The following is a 19,192-nucleotide window of genomic DNA, read 5'->3' as shown; positions in this document are numbered from 1 at the left end:
ATTTATACTGGAATCAATGTGCATTTTAAGATGAGATAATCATCTTTTTAGCGTTAATAGTATAAAATGACACCATAGTAGCAGCTCTGACAGTTTAATTATGATATTTAGAATTAGTTTCAATATATTAGTTGTGTTTGTAATTATCTTTGGATAACAGTGCATGAACATCCCGACGCATTTACAGGTTCCCCCTGTAAACACACACACGAATCAATAAAGTAGAGGCAAAACATGTAACAACTTTGTTTTGCACACTGTGTGTATACAGTGGGGTCAATGCCAAATGCTGAGCAGTGCAGTATACTTTTGCACTCGCTCCCCTTGCAAACAGAACGGATCGTTACTGGCCGGCTCCAACCAACTTGCATTCATGTTTGAAAAGAACTCGCCGTCAATGTCTGCGTCATATTGCTTTTATATTGATCCAACTTTTTTTTTTCCAGAGCAGATCAACCAAAATTCAGCTTAAGCAGCTGCAATAATTATATCTCTATTTCATAACTTCTCTTCTAGCTTCCTAAACAATGGCTTAAAATATCCTTGAGTAGTATCTAATGTCCCCATGTACCCCCCCCCTCCCCAATAAGCATCTATATTCATATGGCATTAAAATGCAGCCATAAGGATCTTAGCGAATATTATATACAAGCAACATTGGGAGTTACAGCAGGGTCGATCCTATTCATGCACCCCCCCACCCACCCCAGCATGCAAACGGAACCTCTAAAGGGGGGCAATTCTACTTTATAGGCAGCATAAACAAACATGCAACTAGGACTCAGCCCTCCCCCAAACATTGTTAGCTTATTCTTAATTGGTCTGTAGGCAGCTTCAGTGATAAACAGGCAAGATGTTGGATGGTGTCAGAATGCTTCAGGGACTCGCATATTGCTATGTAAAACACATGACTTCCTGTCGGGATATGTGCCAAATATAGAGCTTTTTCATCGAAACTCTTTTTCCTGTCACCATTTTGGTTTAAGTAGGAAGTAAAGTGTTTAAAAAAAGTATTTTTTTGCCTTCTCAGCTGTTTTATGAATATTGTTATTTAAATGCCTTGTCATACAGTGGAACCTCCATTTTTTCCCCCTTTGGAAATCATGGAAACACAGTCAAACCTCTGTTTTCATGCACCACAGTTTTTATATCTAAAATGTTTCTCCACTGTATTGCACGAAAAAAGTCTGATAAATAAGAAAGTTGCAAATTCCAGCAATTTTATAAAGAATACGGCCTATGATCATTCATTCATTCATTTTCTACCGCTTTTTCCTCACGAGGGTCACGGGGGTGCTGGAGCCTATCCCAGCTGTCTTGGGGTGAGAGGCGGGGTACACCCTGGACTGGTTGCCAGCCAATCACAGGCTTCACATATAGACAAACAACCATTCACACTCACATTCATACCTATGGACAATTTGGAGTCACCAATTAACCTAGCATGTTTTTGGAATGTGGGAGGAAACCGGAGTACCCGGAGAAAACCCACAAATGCACGGGGAGAACATGCAAACTCCAAAAACTCCAAGGGTGGAATTGAATTCTGGTCTCCTAGCTGTGAGGTCTGCACGCTAACCACTCGACCGCCGTGCCGGCCTATGATTAGTCAAAACAAATTGTAATTATTCATGTAATTATTCAACTAAAATACAAATATAATACATTTCAATGTTATGTAGTGTGCTATCTGTGACATTGTGTATGCCTTTAAGAGGCGGGACCTACGGGAGATACAGGAACTAGTGTAGAGTTCCTGAGTGTTAGCCTGGTTAGCAGTGTAGAGAATGCCAGTGTGACTGGTGTGAGTTGTGGCTGACAGCAGCTCCTGTGTGAATGTTCACTGCACCATTGCAGTAGTGTTATACCACATTGGCCACTAGGTGTCAGAAATGTTACATTGATAAGACAATAGCGATTCAAGTATGTTAGTGGCTAATGGCTAATTTATGTCTATTATTATGTCAACTATTTGGGGGTGCAAAAGTGACTATAGTAGTGTTATTTCATGTCTAGAGGGCTTTAATAATGCTAAAAAATATATAGTTAAACAGTTTTTCTATGCGCTTAACTACAAAAATCCAACTTTTTGGAAATTCACGTATCAATAAACCATGCTAAACAAGGGATGACTGTATTTCCTGAGGGGGGAAAAATGCTGTTTTGTTTTATCTGACCTTTTGGAACAAATTGACAAAGCTGCTTAAGTGTCTGATAAAGGCAAAACACACAATTGATCGTTTTTGGTAACTTTTTGGTCAAATTCCAAATTGCACAGCATGAGGGGGGTGTTTAACTTTTGGAGGTTCCACTTTTTTTTTTATCAAGTAGTAGTGTACATTTGTTGTTATGGCAGCAGTATCACAGTAGCATTATCAATTATTGCTGTTCGCAAGCAGAGACCACACAGAGCTGTGTGCATGCATCCACGATGATACTGTACAGTACATACAATGACTGATATTGCTCTTCTTCAATGCCTATTTGGTAAGTCTAATATAAAAAAACATAATAAATTGTCTAATTTCCAGTTTTTGAAAATTGTGCAAACCCCTTTTAAAGTGTGCGGGAGTTCAAGAGAAAATGGCTCTTCTTTTTTTAAAATCTGGTGCAAAAAGTGTGCTGTGCAGTGTAGTCATCATTGGTCGGCAGTAGATGGCACCATTTCACCTTATTACCGTTATATTCTATTTATCACCTCACGTGACAATTTAGTAGGAAATTGTACATCATGTTCAGGGCAAAACCACAGAAATGCTATCAAATCCTATCATTTCATTGTGGTTTGTGTCAGGGGATTATTGTTTGCAAAATAATTTAAATAAAGCTTAATTTCCCTTCAAAATGTGTAAATTTCCCAAGAAAATACACTACTTTTTAGTACAATATCCTTCTAAAATATCACAAGAATGTGCTCTGGCAAAAGTGATTCAGAATTGCAATTATTAGCACCTCTCACACAGCCCATTGTTTGCTAGTTTTCTGTGTACAAAGCCGCTTTCACACAGAAATCTTTTTGTTGCAAACTAGCAGCACCATACCGAATATGTTTTCACACATTCCGCCTCTGTTATGCTCTGATACTACTTCCGAAATCGTTGGTGCTATTCACACAGAACAGCAACACAGGGGAAAGAAGCCGGGAAAATCCAGCTTTTAAGTGCAGTGTGAAAGGTGCAACACACAAGGAATCATCCTGCCAATAGTAAAGAGGTCGTATTAAAGCTGCAACAGAGGCGGGATGGTATCTGTGTAAAAAGAGAATGCTGAAAGGGAAGTTTCACACAGACACACTCCTGTCCTGTTGTGTTGACTGTAATTGCTGCTGTGTAAAAGCGCACACGATTGCAACAATTTCCCTTCAGCTGTGAGTTCTGTGCAAAGGCAGCTTATTTTTAGTATCTGTGTGAAAGGGGATCATGTTTAGTGACAATGTATGGCTTCAATTACTTTACTTTACTTTTAGTTCCCAGTGTAAGGCTGGTTTCACCAATATTAGTGCTTTTGGGAATTTTATGCTGTTTTTCCCTCGTTAGTTCCCTTTTTTTTCCTATCAGTAAAAGGTGTGAAGGGCGGCAGATTTGGGGCAGAGTGTCAGTGGGGACCTGAGTACACTGGTAACTACAGCACATAATAATGGCTCAGTCTCCTGCAGGGAGGTGACAGCGTATCTAGGGAGTCATTATGGGATGGGACTGTTGGGTAGAAAGGGAAAATGTGTGTCATCACTGTGCTAGCTTGTCACTGGTGGCTGCTCCGCACATTCCTCCAAACTCTGCTCTCCATCCCGGGACTTTTTCCTCCTCTTGTTACCTAGAAACAAGGAGAATATGTCAATGTTTAAAAAAAAAACTCTCTGACATCACACAAGCCTTCAAAAAAAGTGTTTTGTTGGTTTTTATTTTCTCATTAGGGCTGTCAAATGATTAAAAGTTTTAATCAAATTAATCAGTTTTTGAAGAAATTAATGTAGATTAATCACCATTTCACAAATATGTGTAAAATATGCCGATTTTTACCAGCACAAAGGTTATGTTTTTATTTGTTTGCCTGCTTGGTTATCTGTGTTCAAAATAACTTGAAATGTTTTGAATGGATTTGGATGAAATTTTCAGGAATTGTCGGAAATGGAATATGGAAGAACTGATTAAATTTGGGTGGATGAACGGGATCAACGTTTGGACTCAGGAACTTTTAAAAGGATGCTTTAACATCACGAGATTGGGCCATTTTCGGCATTTGTGCAAATAACGCCACAAAAAATAGTCAGAGCACTTGTTGCTAGGTGTTAACATGCTAATGTTAGCATATTAGTATTGCTAGCATGTTAACATTAGCATACTAGCATTTTTTGCTATTTTCATGGGTAGACACATACTGTATATAAACATATATAAACTATCATGTTATGTGTTAGCATTTTAGCATTGCTAGCATGCGCTAATATTAGCATTTTACCATTTTTACCAGTTTTCATTGGTAGACACATACTGTATACAAACATATATGAACTATCATGTTATGTGTTAGCATTTTAGCATTGCTAGCATGCGCTAATATTAGCATTTTACCATTTTTACCAGTTTTCATTGGTAGACACATACTGTATACAAACATATATGAACTATCATGTTATGTGTTAGCATTTTAGCATTGCTAGCATGCGCTAATATTAGCATTTTACCATTTTTACCAGTTTTCATTGGTAGACACATACTGTATACAAACATATATGAACTATCATGTTATGTGTTAGCATTTTAACATTGCTAGCATGCTAATATTAGCATTTTACACTTGTATTAGCATTATCATATTAACACTTAGCATTATCATGCTAGGTGGTAGCAATGCTAACATTAGCAGTTAGCACACTCACTTTGTGCAATGCAAACATTAGCAGTTAGCATTGCTAGCATCCTAATGGTAGCATAATAGCATTTTTCGACATTTTCATGGGTAGACATGATTATGAGCATGCTAGCATTTTCATGAATATAAACTTAAGTAGACATTTAGCGCTATCATGCTAGATGTTAGCATGCTCATGTTAGCACGTTACAATGTGTGGAGAATATTCAGGAATGGCATAAAATAAAAGCATACTACTGTATTATGATATTAAAACATATTTTGCTATGATGAAGTAGGACTCGTGAGTCATTTGCATCTGAGCCTGCAGGCAGCATAAGCATCCGTGTCTGCATGTGAGTGGGTTGCCATGAAGTAACCCATCACCTGTTGCTAAGATACAGCTTCACCGTGTGCCACGTCTGACACAAAGATTTTAAGCGACATGCGAGGGTTTTTGGTGGGAGCGAAGTGACGGCAGGCGACACAGACACACTCACTCAGTTTACGCAAAAGCTTCTTTCCTATATTTTCCTCCGAGCTGGAGAGCGAGCGAGAGCTGACGTAAGGAGAGGTGGTTGTCTGAGAGTCTGTAGGCACGTCTGAAAAGTAGAATAGAAGAGCAATTACATTTTATTTTATGCAATGTGCACACAACTTGTCATATGTTTTCAAACAATATTTGCAATGACTGTCGATTTAACAAAAACAAAACATTTGTTAGCTGTTTCTGTTCAAGTGAAATATGAATTACGAATCAGAATAATCTGACCATTTTCTCCATAATTCTCCGGTCGATCCTCTTGTATGTAGGGAATGTCATCCATGCGCAGGAAGACTGTATCATTGGGACTCCTCTGGCCATCTGATTTACTGCCTGTGGGAAGAACGACAGCAGTCAGCACCAAATCCCGACTATTTCTAAAGGTAAATAATCAAAATCCCTCTGTGATTTGACGTATTTGCTGTGCAATGTGACTCACAGACGAGTTAAAGATCAGTGTGTTATTGACAAGCAGGAGAACCATCTGTCTGCTGCTGTCTCTTGTTCACACGCAGTGAGGAACTCTTCCACTCAGCACAGGACAGATGGCTTGTGGGAAATCCTTTAAGCTTGAAATACGGAGCAGATTGCCTGATGCCTCCTTTTGTTTAGAGTTCAGTTTTGGGAAAATATGATGAGTCATAATAGAAATTGGACTTTATATTGCCAGCTGATACCTCAGGTAATGTGAGCCATAATTCAACTGGGATTTGAGATGCTTTGCTAGTTATACAATCATTGGCCAACCACACAACCTAATAAGCAATGCCAATACATGAGCTGTATCAAAAAGTGTCACATTTGGGAATAAACGTGTACAAATATGAGAATACAATTGTAAAAATGTATGGGAATAAAGTCATACATTTTCAAGAAAATACTAAAGACTAAAGTTGTACATTTTGGAGAATACAGTAGTAAATTAAATGATGAAAAAACTTGCAATATTGTGAGAATAAAGTTGTACATTTACTGCAATAAAGTCGTAAATTTACAAGAAAAATGTATAATATTATGAGAATAAAATCATAAATTTACAAGAATAAAGTCATTAACTCTCGTAAATTCACGATAACATAGTTTATGAGAGAGAATTTGTAATATGAGAATAAAGTCATACATTTATGAGGAAAAAACTCTTATATTTACAATAATAAAGTAGTAAATTTACAGAAATAACAGTAATAATAATAATACATGTAGTAAATTAGTAAATTTATGAGTCATAAATTTACAATAAAATAATTTGTATATTATATATTTTTATATTATTAATTTTTATATTATATAATTTGAGAATAAAGTAATAAATTTACAATAACAAACAGAATTTATGCGAATAAAGTCGTAAATTTATTCTCATAATATTACATGTTTTTTTCTTGTAAATATCCAACTTTAAATCCCATAAATTAACGAGAATAAAGTTGTAAACCTTATAATATTACGAGAATAAAGATGTACATTTTAGGGCTTTATTCTTGGATATAGTAGCTAACAGCCACAAGTTTGTCAAATTTATGCTACTGAAATGATGTAATTTTTCCTATATTACAATACTATTCTCACAAAATTGCAAACACTGGAATACAACATTTTACTTTTAATTCTTTGACTTTGCTATTGTAATATTACTGGTGTATTTGTAAAATAGTTTTCTGTATTTTCTAGAATGTGCTGCATATCAAGCTGATGCTACTGATGACCTCTACAAAATGATGAAGTAAAATAACATCATGAAGTGTTTGTGTAACTTACGAACAATCCTATTTCTATGATTGAGATGCGAGGTGTTTCTAAGGCCCGCGTGGGGGTGAAGCTGTGCGAGGCGTGCCAGTCCCAGTCGGGTGTATGTGTTGGTGAGGGGGAGGGCGATGCTGTGCGAGCGAGCCTCTGAGACCGGCGGCCTCCCTTTAGCGTCTCCATCCACTGGGTCTGGTGTCTGAGGGGAGCTGTCCATTCTTGTGGCTGTCAGGGCGTTCTGGTAGTGGGTCCTTATTATCTGGGGGGAGGGGGGGGTAGATTCAGTAATCAGTTCCGTGTTTTTGGACTGCAATGTTTGTGGTGGTGGCTGAATAACATCATTGTCTAATTTGCATATGCATGTAACTGATGTTAAAATTGCTGAGGTTTGTTATGTTAAACTCGTATTGGTGCATGTAATGTATATGTCCTAGGTACCTTTTCAGTGTTAAGTTGCCGTGTGATGAGTTTAATATGAGTAATGGCCTCCAGCAATTTCCAATGGGTTGTCAAGCTCGTTGTGAGTATATATTTCCTCTAAATGTAGTGGGTGTGGCTTATAGTACACTGAAATTTACAGTATGTAAAACACTGCAGTAGCATGTTCAATCCTCCATCTTTTTTGTATTGTAATGCTTTTAGTATGTCACCTTAATTATCTGCAGGTCTGTAAGCTGTCGGACTGAGTAGTCGGGTAAGTAGAACCCTCCTATTGAGAGCTGACCCACGCTGCCTCCACTCAGCAGCGAGTCTGATTGGTTGAGACCGCTGCTGCGAGAGCAAAACCTCTGACCTGCAGAAAAAAAGACGACAAATGGAAGAGGATTTGAGCTCCTTGGTGAGTTTCTTCCATAAAACAACAGCTTGAACAGAGTGAGCCCTTGTGTCAGTCATACAAAAGGTCTCGGTGGGTGGAGGCGGGGCTGCTAGCATACACACAGAGTGCAGAAAGTTATAACGTAGTCTTAAAATTTTTTTTGTACATTTTAAAATATATCTTTGTACACTTTTAGGGAACACTAAAAACCATCATGCACGAAGGAAGCCCCCCCCTCCGTGTCCTCATGCACACTACATCAAACGGTGAGTAACACAATTTATTGTTCTTTTTTAATGGATTTAATTTCATTTCGGGCGGCACGGTGGTCGAGTGGTTAGCGCGCAGACCTCACAGCTAGGAGACCAAGGTTCAATTCCACCCTCGACCATCTCTGTGTGGAGTCTGCATGTTCTCCCTGTGCATGCGTGGGTTTTCTCCGGGTACTCCGGTTTCCTCCCACATTCCAAAAACATGCTAGGTTAATTGGCGACTCCAAATTGTCCATAGGTATGAATGTGAGTGTGAATGGTTGTTTGTCTATATGTGCCCTGTGATTGGCTGGCGACCAGTCCAGGGTGTACCCCGCCTCTCGCCCGAAGACAGCTGGGATAGGCTCCAGCACCCCCCTTGTGGTGAATTTAATTTCAAAAACACCATCATGCATCATGCGTCATTCAACTGATTAATGATACTTAGCTTAGCTTCTTTTTACGCTCTAATGTTGGAGTTTGACTCTGATGAATTGTAAGGGTTATTTGTAGCTGCAGCTCCTGACCGACAGTATATGCTTTTATACCCCCCCCATCTAAGAATTGGAATGACTTACCTTAGCCTACCACTAAAATGCAAAATATGAACACCCTTGAAGACAGAAATGTCCGTATGGGGACCGAGAACCTTTCCTGCTTGCTGTGCACTCTTAGCTCACATAATCCCAGTCAGGTCGCGTTCTTCCGCTGGGAAATTCTCTTCAAATCTGCCCTTTTTTTAATTACTTTCTTCCCACAACGGCTGCTGCTGTGTACAGTGACTTGCTGGGATTAAGCCTTCCAGCACGTCAATTAGTTCCCCTTCATTATCATTTGCTCCCTGTTGCCGTCATCAGCATGGCCCTTAGCACACAGTAAGCATGTATTGACATTTGTCGTGGGTGTACTTACCGACTGGCAGGGGTGGAATGAGTGCTGGCATGCCGTAGTAGGAAAATGCTCCATTTTCAAAGCGGAGGGCCTCCTTTCCGATTTCTACTTCCACTCGTCCCTGCAACATCATCACTCAGGCTCGGTAACAATGTCACGACCACATCGACTCATCGTTGCATTGAGCACACCGAAACAGGAAATGTTAGGGTGCACTTAATGTAATACTACATTAGCACTGTTAACTGAAATGAGTGGGATTTTGTGCAAAAAAAACCTATATATATTTCTAAAGGAGGTCCAATTTTGAGATTTTTGTTTGGGTATGCTGGTATCCTAAACAAATTCATATGAGGAAAGTTTAGGGCTTCAAAAAAAAAAATGGTCTGAAAGTCTCATCCATAGCAACACATCAGTTCAGTAGCAAGGCGTTAATTTTGCTGCATGCTTTGAATGGGAAATAATAAACATTAAATGCCATTTGTACAAATTGAAATTTTAATATGATTGTATTAGTTTATGTTACGCTCAATAAGGGGTCATTTTGTGGTTTTCAATAAGAATTTTTGGTGTCAGTTTTTGTGTATCTTCCATTTTAGGCTAACTTCTAAACATGTATGAAAACATTCATTCATTCATTCATTTTCTACCGCTTATCCTCACGAGGGTCGCGGGGGGTGCTGGAGCCTATCCCAGCTGTCTTCGGGCGAGAGGCGGGGTACACCCTGGACTGTTGGCCAGCCAATCACAGGGCACATATAGACAAACAACCATTCACACTCACATTCATACCTATGGACAATTTGGAGTCGCCAATTAACCTAGCATGTTTTTGGAATGTGGGAGGAAACCGGAGTACCCGGAGAAAACCCACGCATGCACGGGGAGAACATGCAAACTCCACACAGAGATGGCAGAGGGTGGAATTGAACCCTGGTCTCCTAGCTGTGCGGTCTGTGCGCTAACCACTCGACCGGCTTTGGATGATGTTCTTCTACATTAATTGTGGCGTTGGTTTACCTGCAGGATGAGGACAAAGTAGTCGACAGGTTTGTTCCTCTGGAAGAGGTAGTGTTGAGGAGCGTGTTTGTTCTTGGGGTTGAACTTGAGTTCTTGCACCACACTGGGATGCTTGATGAGACGGAGCAGGATCTTTTCCGACAGGTGACACGGCCTGAATGGCTCCACCTCTGACAGTAAGAGGAGTGGGAGGGGGGGAGAAATAGGAGAGGAAAACTACGTATTTTACACTGGAACCACTAAACCAATGATTCTAAACTGGTGGGTTGTAATGGTAATGGTAATGGTTTTATTTCATTTGAACATACATCAGATTACAATTGAATGCATCACATAATCAGTTCACAGTTCCACATGTCCAAAAGGAGTAGGAAGAAGCAAAGCTTATTAAATCCTACCCCTCCATCTGGTACTTTTACAATCAGTAACCGTTACATTTGGTCACTTCCTGCTTTCCGTAATACAGTTTACAGTTGTGACCCAATAGTGGGTGGAAGAGCCGTTTTCAGTGGGTCGCGGTCTCTGCCTGGCCTAAAAAAAAAACCATGAAATTCGCTTGCTATACTGCCACAAGGTGCATGCGTTCAAATATCAGATATTTGAGAAGTTCCAGTTGGAAGAAAAGTTTGTCTCCAACTTGTCATTGAGGGATGATGGTGGATCCCGCAGCCAAACCAGTTCGGAACCACTCTAAACCTCCAAAAGTGGTACAATGTGGAGTTCATGTATGTCCCAAAAGTAAATTTAGAGTTCAAACCATCATCCTGGAAGATGTCAGTAAATCTTATAAGACTTCTACTCAGTGAAAATCTAAAGCAGGGATGTCCAAACTTCAAAAAATCAAAAGATGCAGCGGCCATTCTAGTTTTTTTTTTACATTTTCTTCAACAAATCCAATGTAGCTATGCTAAAAATGACACATAATTCATTATGCATCTAAATGAAAGATTTTATGACAATAACACTTAATTCACATGGTGTAAAAATGTGTTTTGCAGGCGTTACCTGTGGCCAAGAAACGATGTGTTGCCAACAACAACTGCGGCGAGATCTTCACATTCAGCTCATTTTCTGCCACTTTGAAGATGGAAAAGTCCTGCTGTTTTCTCTCGTGGTGAGATACTCGTCTTTTAGTCCGATTATCAGCTGGGCAACACATGAAGAAAAATACTAAATTACTAAATATGTATCTTTACCTCCGTGGATCACATCGGATTATCCACACACACACACACACACACACACACACTGATCTGATTGATAAATTGACTAATCCTCTGCAGATGTGAAGGCAGTTAAACATGTTACACGCCTGCTGTAGGAACATCTGGCATAAATGCCTTCAGTGCAAAGTCTAAAGCAATAATCTCCTCTATGCTGTACGTACGTACATACAGTAATTACAGAATGTGCCAATTGATATACAGTACATTTATTCAAATGCTAAAACCAGCCAGGGTTGATTGGCATTTCTATTCCAATCAGTTAAAGCATTGCACTTATTTCATTATGCATAAGTAGGGAGCTGTGAACAACAGGGGTGGAAGTGTGGGATCGGTGGTCTAATGAGGAATAGGCAGTGGAAGCGGAGTGATTACAGTATTAATTATTCATGCAAAAATGCTAACACAGCTTAAATATTGCAGTGAATGTTTTTAAATCCTTCTCTTTTGGGACAGTTTCAACCAGTTGCAATTATAAGATGGAATCTATTCACAGTCACATCTCACGATATGATTGGATATCTATTTTTCATACACAAGTTAGTACATGCTATAAGTATTTTCTCAAGGGACAATACTGTAGGAATTGTGGGACACATTTATTGTTGACTTTTTTTCAGCGCATATTAGCTGTACACTGACTACTCTAAGTATATCAATGTTTTCTCTCTACAGTATTGTTCCTTGACAAGATACATATATTTTTCTCCGATACATACTGTAAAGATCTGTTTCATCCACAATTTCAGACTTGATGATTTCTTCGATGACGTCCTCCAGGGTGACAATGCCCATCACCTCATAGAAGGGGTCTCCCTCGCCCTCATTGTTCACCCTTTGCACCACAGCCAGGTGGGACTTGCCTGCATTCAACAGAAAAGAATGATTATAGATTTAAAATCCTCACTAGGAATTGCTTTCTATGGAAACTTTCTATGGAACTTTCTCATTTAAATGACGATTTAGGAATGAGAAAGCATGTTTGTGACGCAAAGGGATTACTCTTTAGAACGCATATTGTTGTGAGAAGCCAAACTCTTTACTTAATTGCCCCCCAACAACTAACTGGAACTACATTCCTCGTCACTGAAGTACGACCAGAAGTCGGCACACGGGACCAAATTGGGGGGTAAGTCACCACTGATGCACTACACTATCCCTTAAATATTAAATCTAATACAGTGAAACCTTGATTTTCGTCATTAATTAATTCCAAAAACCAAAACGCACAAACACTAGGCAATTTTTCCCAGAGGTAATCATGTAAATCCGTAAATTCATGATGCCGATAAAGGTTATTTTTAACATTTGTCCTTGTTATACAAGTGTAAAAAGAAGTGAACTACTGTAAGCACAACAAAACAATCCATTGTAACGGTAGACAAAAGTATTGGGACATATACGCCATGGGTGTAGGAGCATCTCCTTACCAAGCATGAGATGTTCCTACAGGACGAGTATAGCGTACTACTAAATCCATGTTGTCCTGCTATGCTCTAAGACTACGCCAAGAGCTTCCAACTTGATTTGTGCGGTCGAGATGAAAAATGAGCATTAATGCACAAAACTGCAGCTAAAAAAAAACAAAGAAGTGTTATTGTTACCCTGGTGAGTGTGTGACTCAGACAAGACGTCAGTGGGAATTTGGGAGATTAGTCAGGAGATACTTTGGCAGTTTGGGAAGATTTGGCTCCCTTATGTAAAAGCACCAGCATTGCATAATGAGTCTGGGGATGCCTATGTGGCTGCCATATGTATTTCTTAAACACACATCAGCGTGGACGTAACATATATGTAGCGTTCCTTAAAAGAAATCAAGCGGTCATTTTAGCATAGACAAGAGAAGACAGTGAGCCTAAATCAAAAGAATAGATCTTTTCTGGCTTTTATTAACGTAAGATTTTGGTGTCCAACTAGGTTATCTAACCAGTCCGTGATGTCACTACGACTCAGACACATATCTGACGCTAACCCACTCTGAACCGGTTCATACGAGATTTAGGGGGGATCACTGGTGAGGGATCAAACCTTTTAATCCTTCAGGGAGGGAAAAAAAAACTGCTGATTGACGGCAAGGTGGCCTTGATATTAAAGTCTATATGCAAGGGGATGACGTCAGCTTGTCTAAATAGCTCAGGTGAGTCAGGCGTGGATGTGCCCTCCTCGTTGCTGATGTGCCCGGGCACCGCATTACATCATTGTGTGTTACATAATACTCTTGCAGAGCAACACACACACACACACACAGCCATGCACACATGCCCCGAGTGAAACTGGGTCTAATGTGAATGTCTCTTTTGCAAATCTTTCTGCTCCACCGGCTCGTGGGGCTCCTCCCATGATGCATTGTTGTGTACGCCCGCTGACCTTTTATTGTACATTCAGACAAGAAACAACAAGGGAGTAATGCTACAATGCCAGTCACTGTTTTGCAGACACGGCATTCTGACGGCCATGCAGCAACCCTTTACTCACACCAGCCACATTTGGTACACCTGCATCATCTAATGAGGTCCGATTTTGGGATGGATTATTGTGGTTCTGTTACATCTTCTTAATATGTATTATACTTCAGATTGGCACAATATGAGACACTGCATTAAGCGTCATACAGTGCATATAGTACCACAATAAACAAACACGGTTACCCCTAAAGTGGTAGAATTTGCAGAACATGCAAACCTCTTTACGACCCTCTAAATATGTTTTTAGAGCTCTCTAGACATGATATAACACCCCTATAGTCAACTTTACACTAGTATTATCCAATATAGTAGACATAGTAAGACAAAATAACCCATTCATTCATTAATTTTGCTGGAGCCTATGCCAGCTGTCTTCAGGCAAGAGGCGGGGTACACCCTGGACTGGTGGCTAGCCAATCACAAGGCACATATAGGCAAACAACCATTCACACTCACATTCAACAATTAACCTAGCATGTTTTTGGAATGTGGGAGGAAACCGGAGTACCTGTAGAAAACCCACACATGCACGGGGAGAACATGCAAACTCTACACAGAGATGTCTGAGGGTGGAATTGAACTCGGGTCTCTTAGCTGTGAGGCCTGCACGCTAACCACGCTAAGCAGCTTTTGTGACATGTGCCAGCAGTCCTGATCAAAATTAACCCAATTAAGACATAATTAAAACTTCTGCTCGTCGACAGGAAGTGAGTGGGGGTTCAGAGTTGAGTTTTAGCTTAGCATCGGTTATGGCTGCAACAGTGTTAGGGATTATTATTATTGTCCAGGTTGTAAGATCTTTCAAATAATGCAATAAAAGCTTGTTGTTCCGGGGATCAAGTCTGTGTGTCTCACTGAACATTACAGTAACGGTACAGACCACGAGTGATCTGTGTAGAATACTACTGTACATATCACTGCAGTGTCTTTGAATGCATCTTCTGAATACTTTGCATCTATATTTTAGCTCATTTAGCCATTTTTATACCTTTTTTAACTGATAATAGGTTGTATTCAAACATGAAATAGCATATATTTTCTAAAAACTGGCACAGATGTTTTGATGTCTCAAAATTTGAAGCGCAAAGTGACGAGGGATTAATGTAGTTGCTCACCTGATAAAGCAAATACAAGGCTCCAATAGTTATTACTTCTGAGGCAGTGCCAATAAAAATGAAACATTATTGTCTATGCAAAGGCAAATGTTTTTCATCCAGGTCTTGTATTGTATCATTATTAAAGTGTGGCAGCTTTTTTCGATGGTGACATTTCCCCCGTTCCATCATCCCAGTGTGACATTCCCCCAGCAGGCTGCCTGAGCAGTAGGAACGTTCCATTCATCAAAGTGAGAAGGAGCCGAGAGACAGGAAAGGGAAAGGTTGGAGTTGAATTTTTCATGATTGCTCTGCCGGCTTGAATGGCGCTAAAAAAAAAAACGCTTCAAAGTCATTTGGATGCAAAATCTTCTATGTTGTCACTATGGTTGTTTTTTTTTTTAATGACAGGCAGAGAGGCCCATGGTTGAGCAGACCAACGCGATCCATCATAATCCTGCAGCGGGATCAAGCAATGGACCTCTTGACCTGTAAGTGGCAATGTCAAAGTCAACATGTCTACTTTCACGTAATAATAATCAGTCAGCTGACGCTCTGGCCGGCACCCTGGTACCTCTGTGTCAATAAAACCACATTTGCAGCTCAATCCACAATGAAATTATTATATAATCTTCTCCACTGGCGTCCCTTGCATGCACTATGTTAGCACACGATGCTGTCAGGGCTCAGAAGCTCCCCGGGAGAGAAGCAGCACGTTTGTTCTCTCGCTACTTGTTAGCTCACAGTGTTGTACTGTATTAGTACATCTTTATCAGCAGTCATTCATGGATCTGCATGGCCATCTAATAAAAGCCACCACTGGAGTCCGTCTTTACAAATACAATAGTGCTTTCATCAGAAGTTCAAATTGGATCAAAAAATGTGGGGATAAAGTGCTTTTAAAATCACATAAAACCTCCAAATCTGTCCTGCATTACATCACGCAAGACCCCACTTCAGAGGGCATCAAATATTTAATTCTGAGTATGCTTTTTCTTTGGCTTTTCGTCATTAGGGACAGTGGTATTCACTGTCAGAAAGACTTTTGTTCACTCTCTTTACTAATTCTTTACTAATAATACTAACTTTCATTTCTTTTTACACTTGTGTGGCAGCAGAGAATCACCTTACAGAATCACATTACAACTTTGTTGTTGTAGTTAAGACCACTAGTTGACTTCTTATTACACTTTTGTAATAATTAGGAATGTTTTTAAAAAGCTAATCGCCTCACAGATCACATTACACATCACTTTGTTGGTTAAGTGCAGCGGTTGACTTTTTATATTTGTAGTGGTTACTATAGGGGTGTTATTTCATGTCTCCAGAGCTCTAATAATGGTAAAAACTTATTTAGAAAGTCATAAATGGGTTTTCTATGATCTAACTATGAAAATACTCATAAGGTAATCATAGTCAGGAGATCGGGAAGACATGGATTTGAATCTTTCCTGCATGTTAGGTTAATTGGGGAATCTAAATTGACCCTGATAGACAAGGGGCAACTGTTATGTTAAAGAATTAGCAAATATATTGCGTCCCCTGGGCCATTTGCAGCCATCTTCTTTCTTTCGATTGGCCCACGGCACATTGTAGAAATAAAATGAAAACAAAAACTCGAGCAAAAAATTTGAAAAATACATAAAATATCAAATAGACCCCCTGCGTCCTTTGATTTTCACTCTACGACCCTCCTGTGGAAAAGGTTTGGACCCTTTCTACTTTGTCAGTGACCACTGGTTGACTTCATTTTACACTTGAACTTGTTTAAGTAATTGTATTGCTCATATTGTACAGAGCAAAGAGACAGACCTTTCCCAGTGTCTTACTATGTTCTCCATCCTGTTCTATGGTTAGCATCACACTCGGAAAATTAGCATGTTTGCTTTTTTTTTGTTCGACTTTGGAATTTCCATTCTATATGGATAAATCCCAACAGAGAAGCCATTTACCCCCCCCCCCCCCCCCCCCACTCCCATCTTTGGCAGCCTGTAACCTCTGCTTGAACCCCCCTCTGTGTGTCACTGTTTCGCATTTCACATATGGGCCTCGCTTTAGGGATGAAAGGCTGTTCATGGCTGCAGCCTACTGTGAGCCGCAGTGGAATGAGCTTTATACCGGCCTTCTTCTCATTTGTGTGTTTTCTTTTTTTAAGTGCACATTCACTTCAAAGGCTCCTCACTCCATAGGTGGTGGGAGTTTGAGGATGGGAAGCACAGCATATGGCATTTTAAAGACAGCACCGCCTTCATTGTGGTCTACGGAATGGGAAAGGATTCCCCTTAGTGTGGAATTACCTCTCTTGAATTCCTCCAGCATCACATCCAGCTTGGTGTCATTGAAGACGCAGTGCATGGGGTGTTTGTAGAACTCAGTGATGGTCTTCAGAGGGGTGCAGTCGTCCGGGTCAACAAAGGCGAGGTCCTTCACAAACAGGATGTCCACGATGTTGGACCGCTCATTCTCGTAGACCGGGATCCTTGTGAAGCCACTCTGCATCACATCAGACATGGTGCCAAAGTCCAACACAGCATCTGATGAGAGCATGTAGCAGTCGGATAAAGGGGTGAGAACGTCCTCCACCGTCTTGGTCCTCAGCTCCAGAGCTCCTTGGATGATGTTGAGCTCTTCCTTGACCAAGTCGTGGTACGGATCTGTGACTCTCAGCATGGCCACCAGCTTCTCTCGTGTATAGAAGCTGCTGATCTCCTGGTGGAGCAGGATGTCCAGGATCTTGGAGACAGGGTAGGCGATGGGGAGGAAGAGGAGCATGAGGAGCCTGGTGGCGCACAGAGTCTTGGAAGCGATGGCGAGGCTGTGCCGGGACGCCACAGAATGAGGCAAAATCTCCCCTATGAAGAAAATCCCTAAAGTGCAGGAGGCTGTGGAGAGGACGGTCATGCCTAATATCTGGCACATCCAAACCACAAAACATGTGTTGGTGAGCACGTTGCCCAGCACCACAGTGCACAGGATATAGTTGCCATGCTTACGCACTGACTCTATCTTACGTGCGTACTTCTGCTCCTTCTCTGTTCCGCTGTTCTGCAGGACCCGCAGCTCCACGGGGTCCAGGGCCAGCATGCTGATGTTGAGTCCGCTGCAGAGCGCGGAGAGCCCCAGGAGGAGCACGGAGACTCCCGCCTGCAGCCACGCGTCCGCCTCCGCAGGTCTCTCTACCACAGCCAGCCAGAAGTCTCTGGTGCTGAAGTGTTCCCATTTGACGCCGTCAAAAGCGCACATGGAGTAGTACTTCACCGCTTCTCCTCGGCGGAGATGCTTGGCAAGAAGCTCGACCAGCACCGAGTTGCGACTGGAGGTGGATTTGAAAGAGCCCAGTAGTTCGATGTCAGAGCTCCGGGCGTTCTCCTCCTCGCAAGGGTTCGCTCTGGACCGGCCCTCGCTGTCCCCTTCTTGCTCCTCTATGAAGGCGATCCACGGAGCTGCTGGAGCTGAGTCAGCTGCACCGCTCCAGTTCATGTTGGGACGCTCCGAGTAGTACACCCTCAAAATGAAGCGAGTCCCCTCCGTGGCTCTCAGGACGCCATTCTGCACGGACAAATCCCCGCTTTGGGTGTCTTCTGGCCGGACGCCGAGCAGCGCTGAAGTCGGTGCTGGCAGCCAGGAGAGGAGGAGGAGGTGGAGGAGGTGAGGGATGGCGGTCAGATGCACAGGATGCAGGATGCGGCAGCGAGCATCCGCAGCATCCGCAGCCATCATGTTGAATGAAGTAGTGGAGGGGAGTCGGGTCACGTGATGTGCGGATGGAGCAGCTGCATGGGTGGTCGTACAGCCATGGGGGTATGTTACACCACAACCATTTAAATATGCATGACACACTCCGTGACGTCTCATTTGCGTTCTCACGTTTGCTAAAAATAGAAGTCAGGGCATGCCCACCAGGTCAGACGGCAGTTACCATCCATGATATCCCATAGAAATGTGAAAAACAGAAATATATGAGGCAAAATGTGCCGTAGTAACAACACTCTACCTGCTTGGGTATTATAATTATCCTCAGCAACCACTAGATGGCAGCATTGTACCCTCTATCAGCACATCCCACATTTGGAAGTCACTTATTTACGCACTTGTGTAAGTAGTACAAGGGAAGGTATAATTTTGTGAAAGTGAAATTACAAATAGGTGCTTATGTTGAGTTAGAAACCCTTAAACAGTCTTAATTTGTCTTCATTATCCTCTTAATCAAAATTACCTGCATTTGTTCTCACTGATGGCGTATATACAAGCAAATGTACACTCAATAAGTAAGTTATTTGTGCAAGGTACAGT

The 19,192-nt window shown here is 41.1% G+C and overlaps 2 protein-coding genes across 2 annotated transcripts in view; one reads left to right on the top strand and one right to left on the bottom strand.

Annotated features, from left to right (window-relative positions):
* Positions 1–1,162: 1,162 nt before the first annotated feature.
* Positions 1,163–18,782, bottom strand: cnnm1 (cyclin and CBS domain divalent metal cation transport mediator 1). Its single transcript, XM_058058276.2, has 10 exons — positions 17,197–18,782; positions 12,060–12,203; positions 11,123–11,263; positions 10,118–10,287; positions 9,119–9,218; positions 7,789–7,931; positions 7,154–7,397; positions 5,624–5,728; positions 5,352–5,453; positions 1,163–3,813 (listed from the first exon to the last, which is right to left on the bottom strand). The coding sequence occupies exons 1-10, from the start codon at positions 18,752–18,754 to the stop codon at positions 3,734–3,736; spliced, it is 2,787 nt and encodes a 928-aa protein (XP_057914259.2). The 5' UTR covers positions 18,755–18,782; the 3' UTR covers positions 1,163–3,733.
* hpse2 (heparanase 2) overlaps positions 17,100–19,192 on the top strand; it is a 49,670-nt gene continuing 47,577 nt past the window's right edge. Inside the window, exons 1-2 of the mRNA XM_078799412.1 lie at positions 17,100–17,840; positions 17,951–18,700. Of these exons, the coding sequence (XP_078655538.1) occupies positions 18,656–18,700 (45 nt within the window). The 5' untranslated portion in view covers positions 17,100–17,840; positions 17,951–18,655. The remainder of the gene's footprint in view (positions 17,841–17,950; positions 18,701–19,192) is intronic.

The sequence above is a fragment of the Doryrhamphus excisus genome, linkage group LG20 (genome assembly GCF_037039965.1).
Source record: "Doryrhamphus excisus strain RoL-2023G ecotype Guam linkage group LG20, RoL_Dexc_Guam_v1.1, whole genome shotgun sequence".
In the NCBI taxonomy this organism is placed as follows: domain Eukaryota; kingdom Metazoa; phylum Chordata; class Actinopteri; order Syngnathiformes; family Syngnathidae; genus Doryrhamphus; species Doryrhamphus excisus.
This window is presented reverse-complemented; position numbering and strand designations above follow the sequence as displayed.

What these genes read in the sequence shown, in the direction of transcription:
- cnnm1 (XM_058058276.2), bottom strand. Translation starts at nt 18,754, where the DNA reads ATGAGACGTCACGGAGTGTGTCATGCATATTTAAATGGTTGTGGTGTA. An exon ending in GGATGAAACAGATCTTTACA is followed by an intron (nt 11,264 to 12,059) that starts GTATGTATCGGA and finishes TGTGTTGCCCAG; the next exon opens with CTGATAATCGGACTAAAAGA. An exon ending in CAGACCTGCAGATAATTAAG is followed by an intron (nt 7,398 to 7,788) that starts GTGACATACTAA and finishes CCCTCCCCCCAG; the next exon opens with ATAATAAGGACCCACTACCA.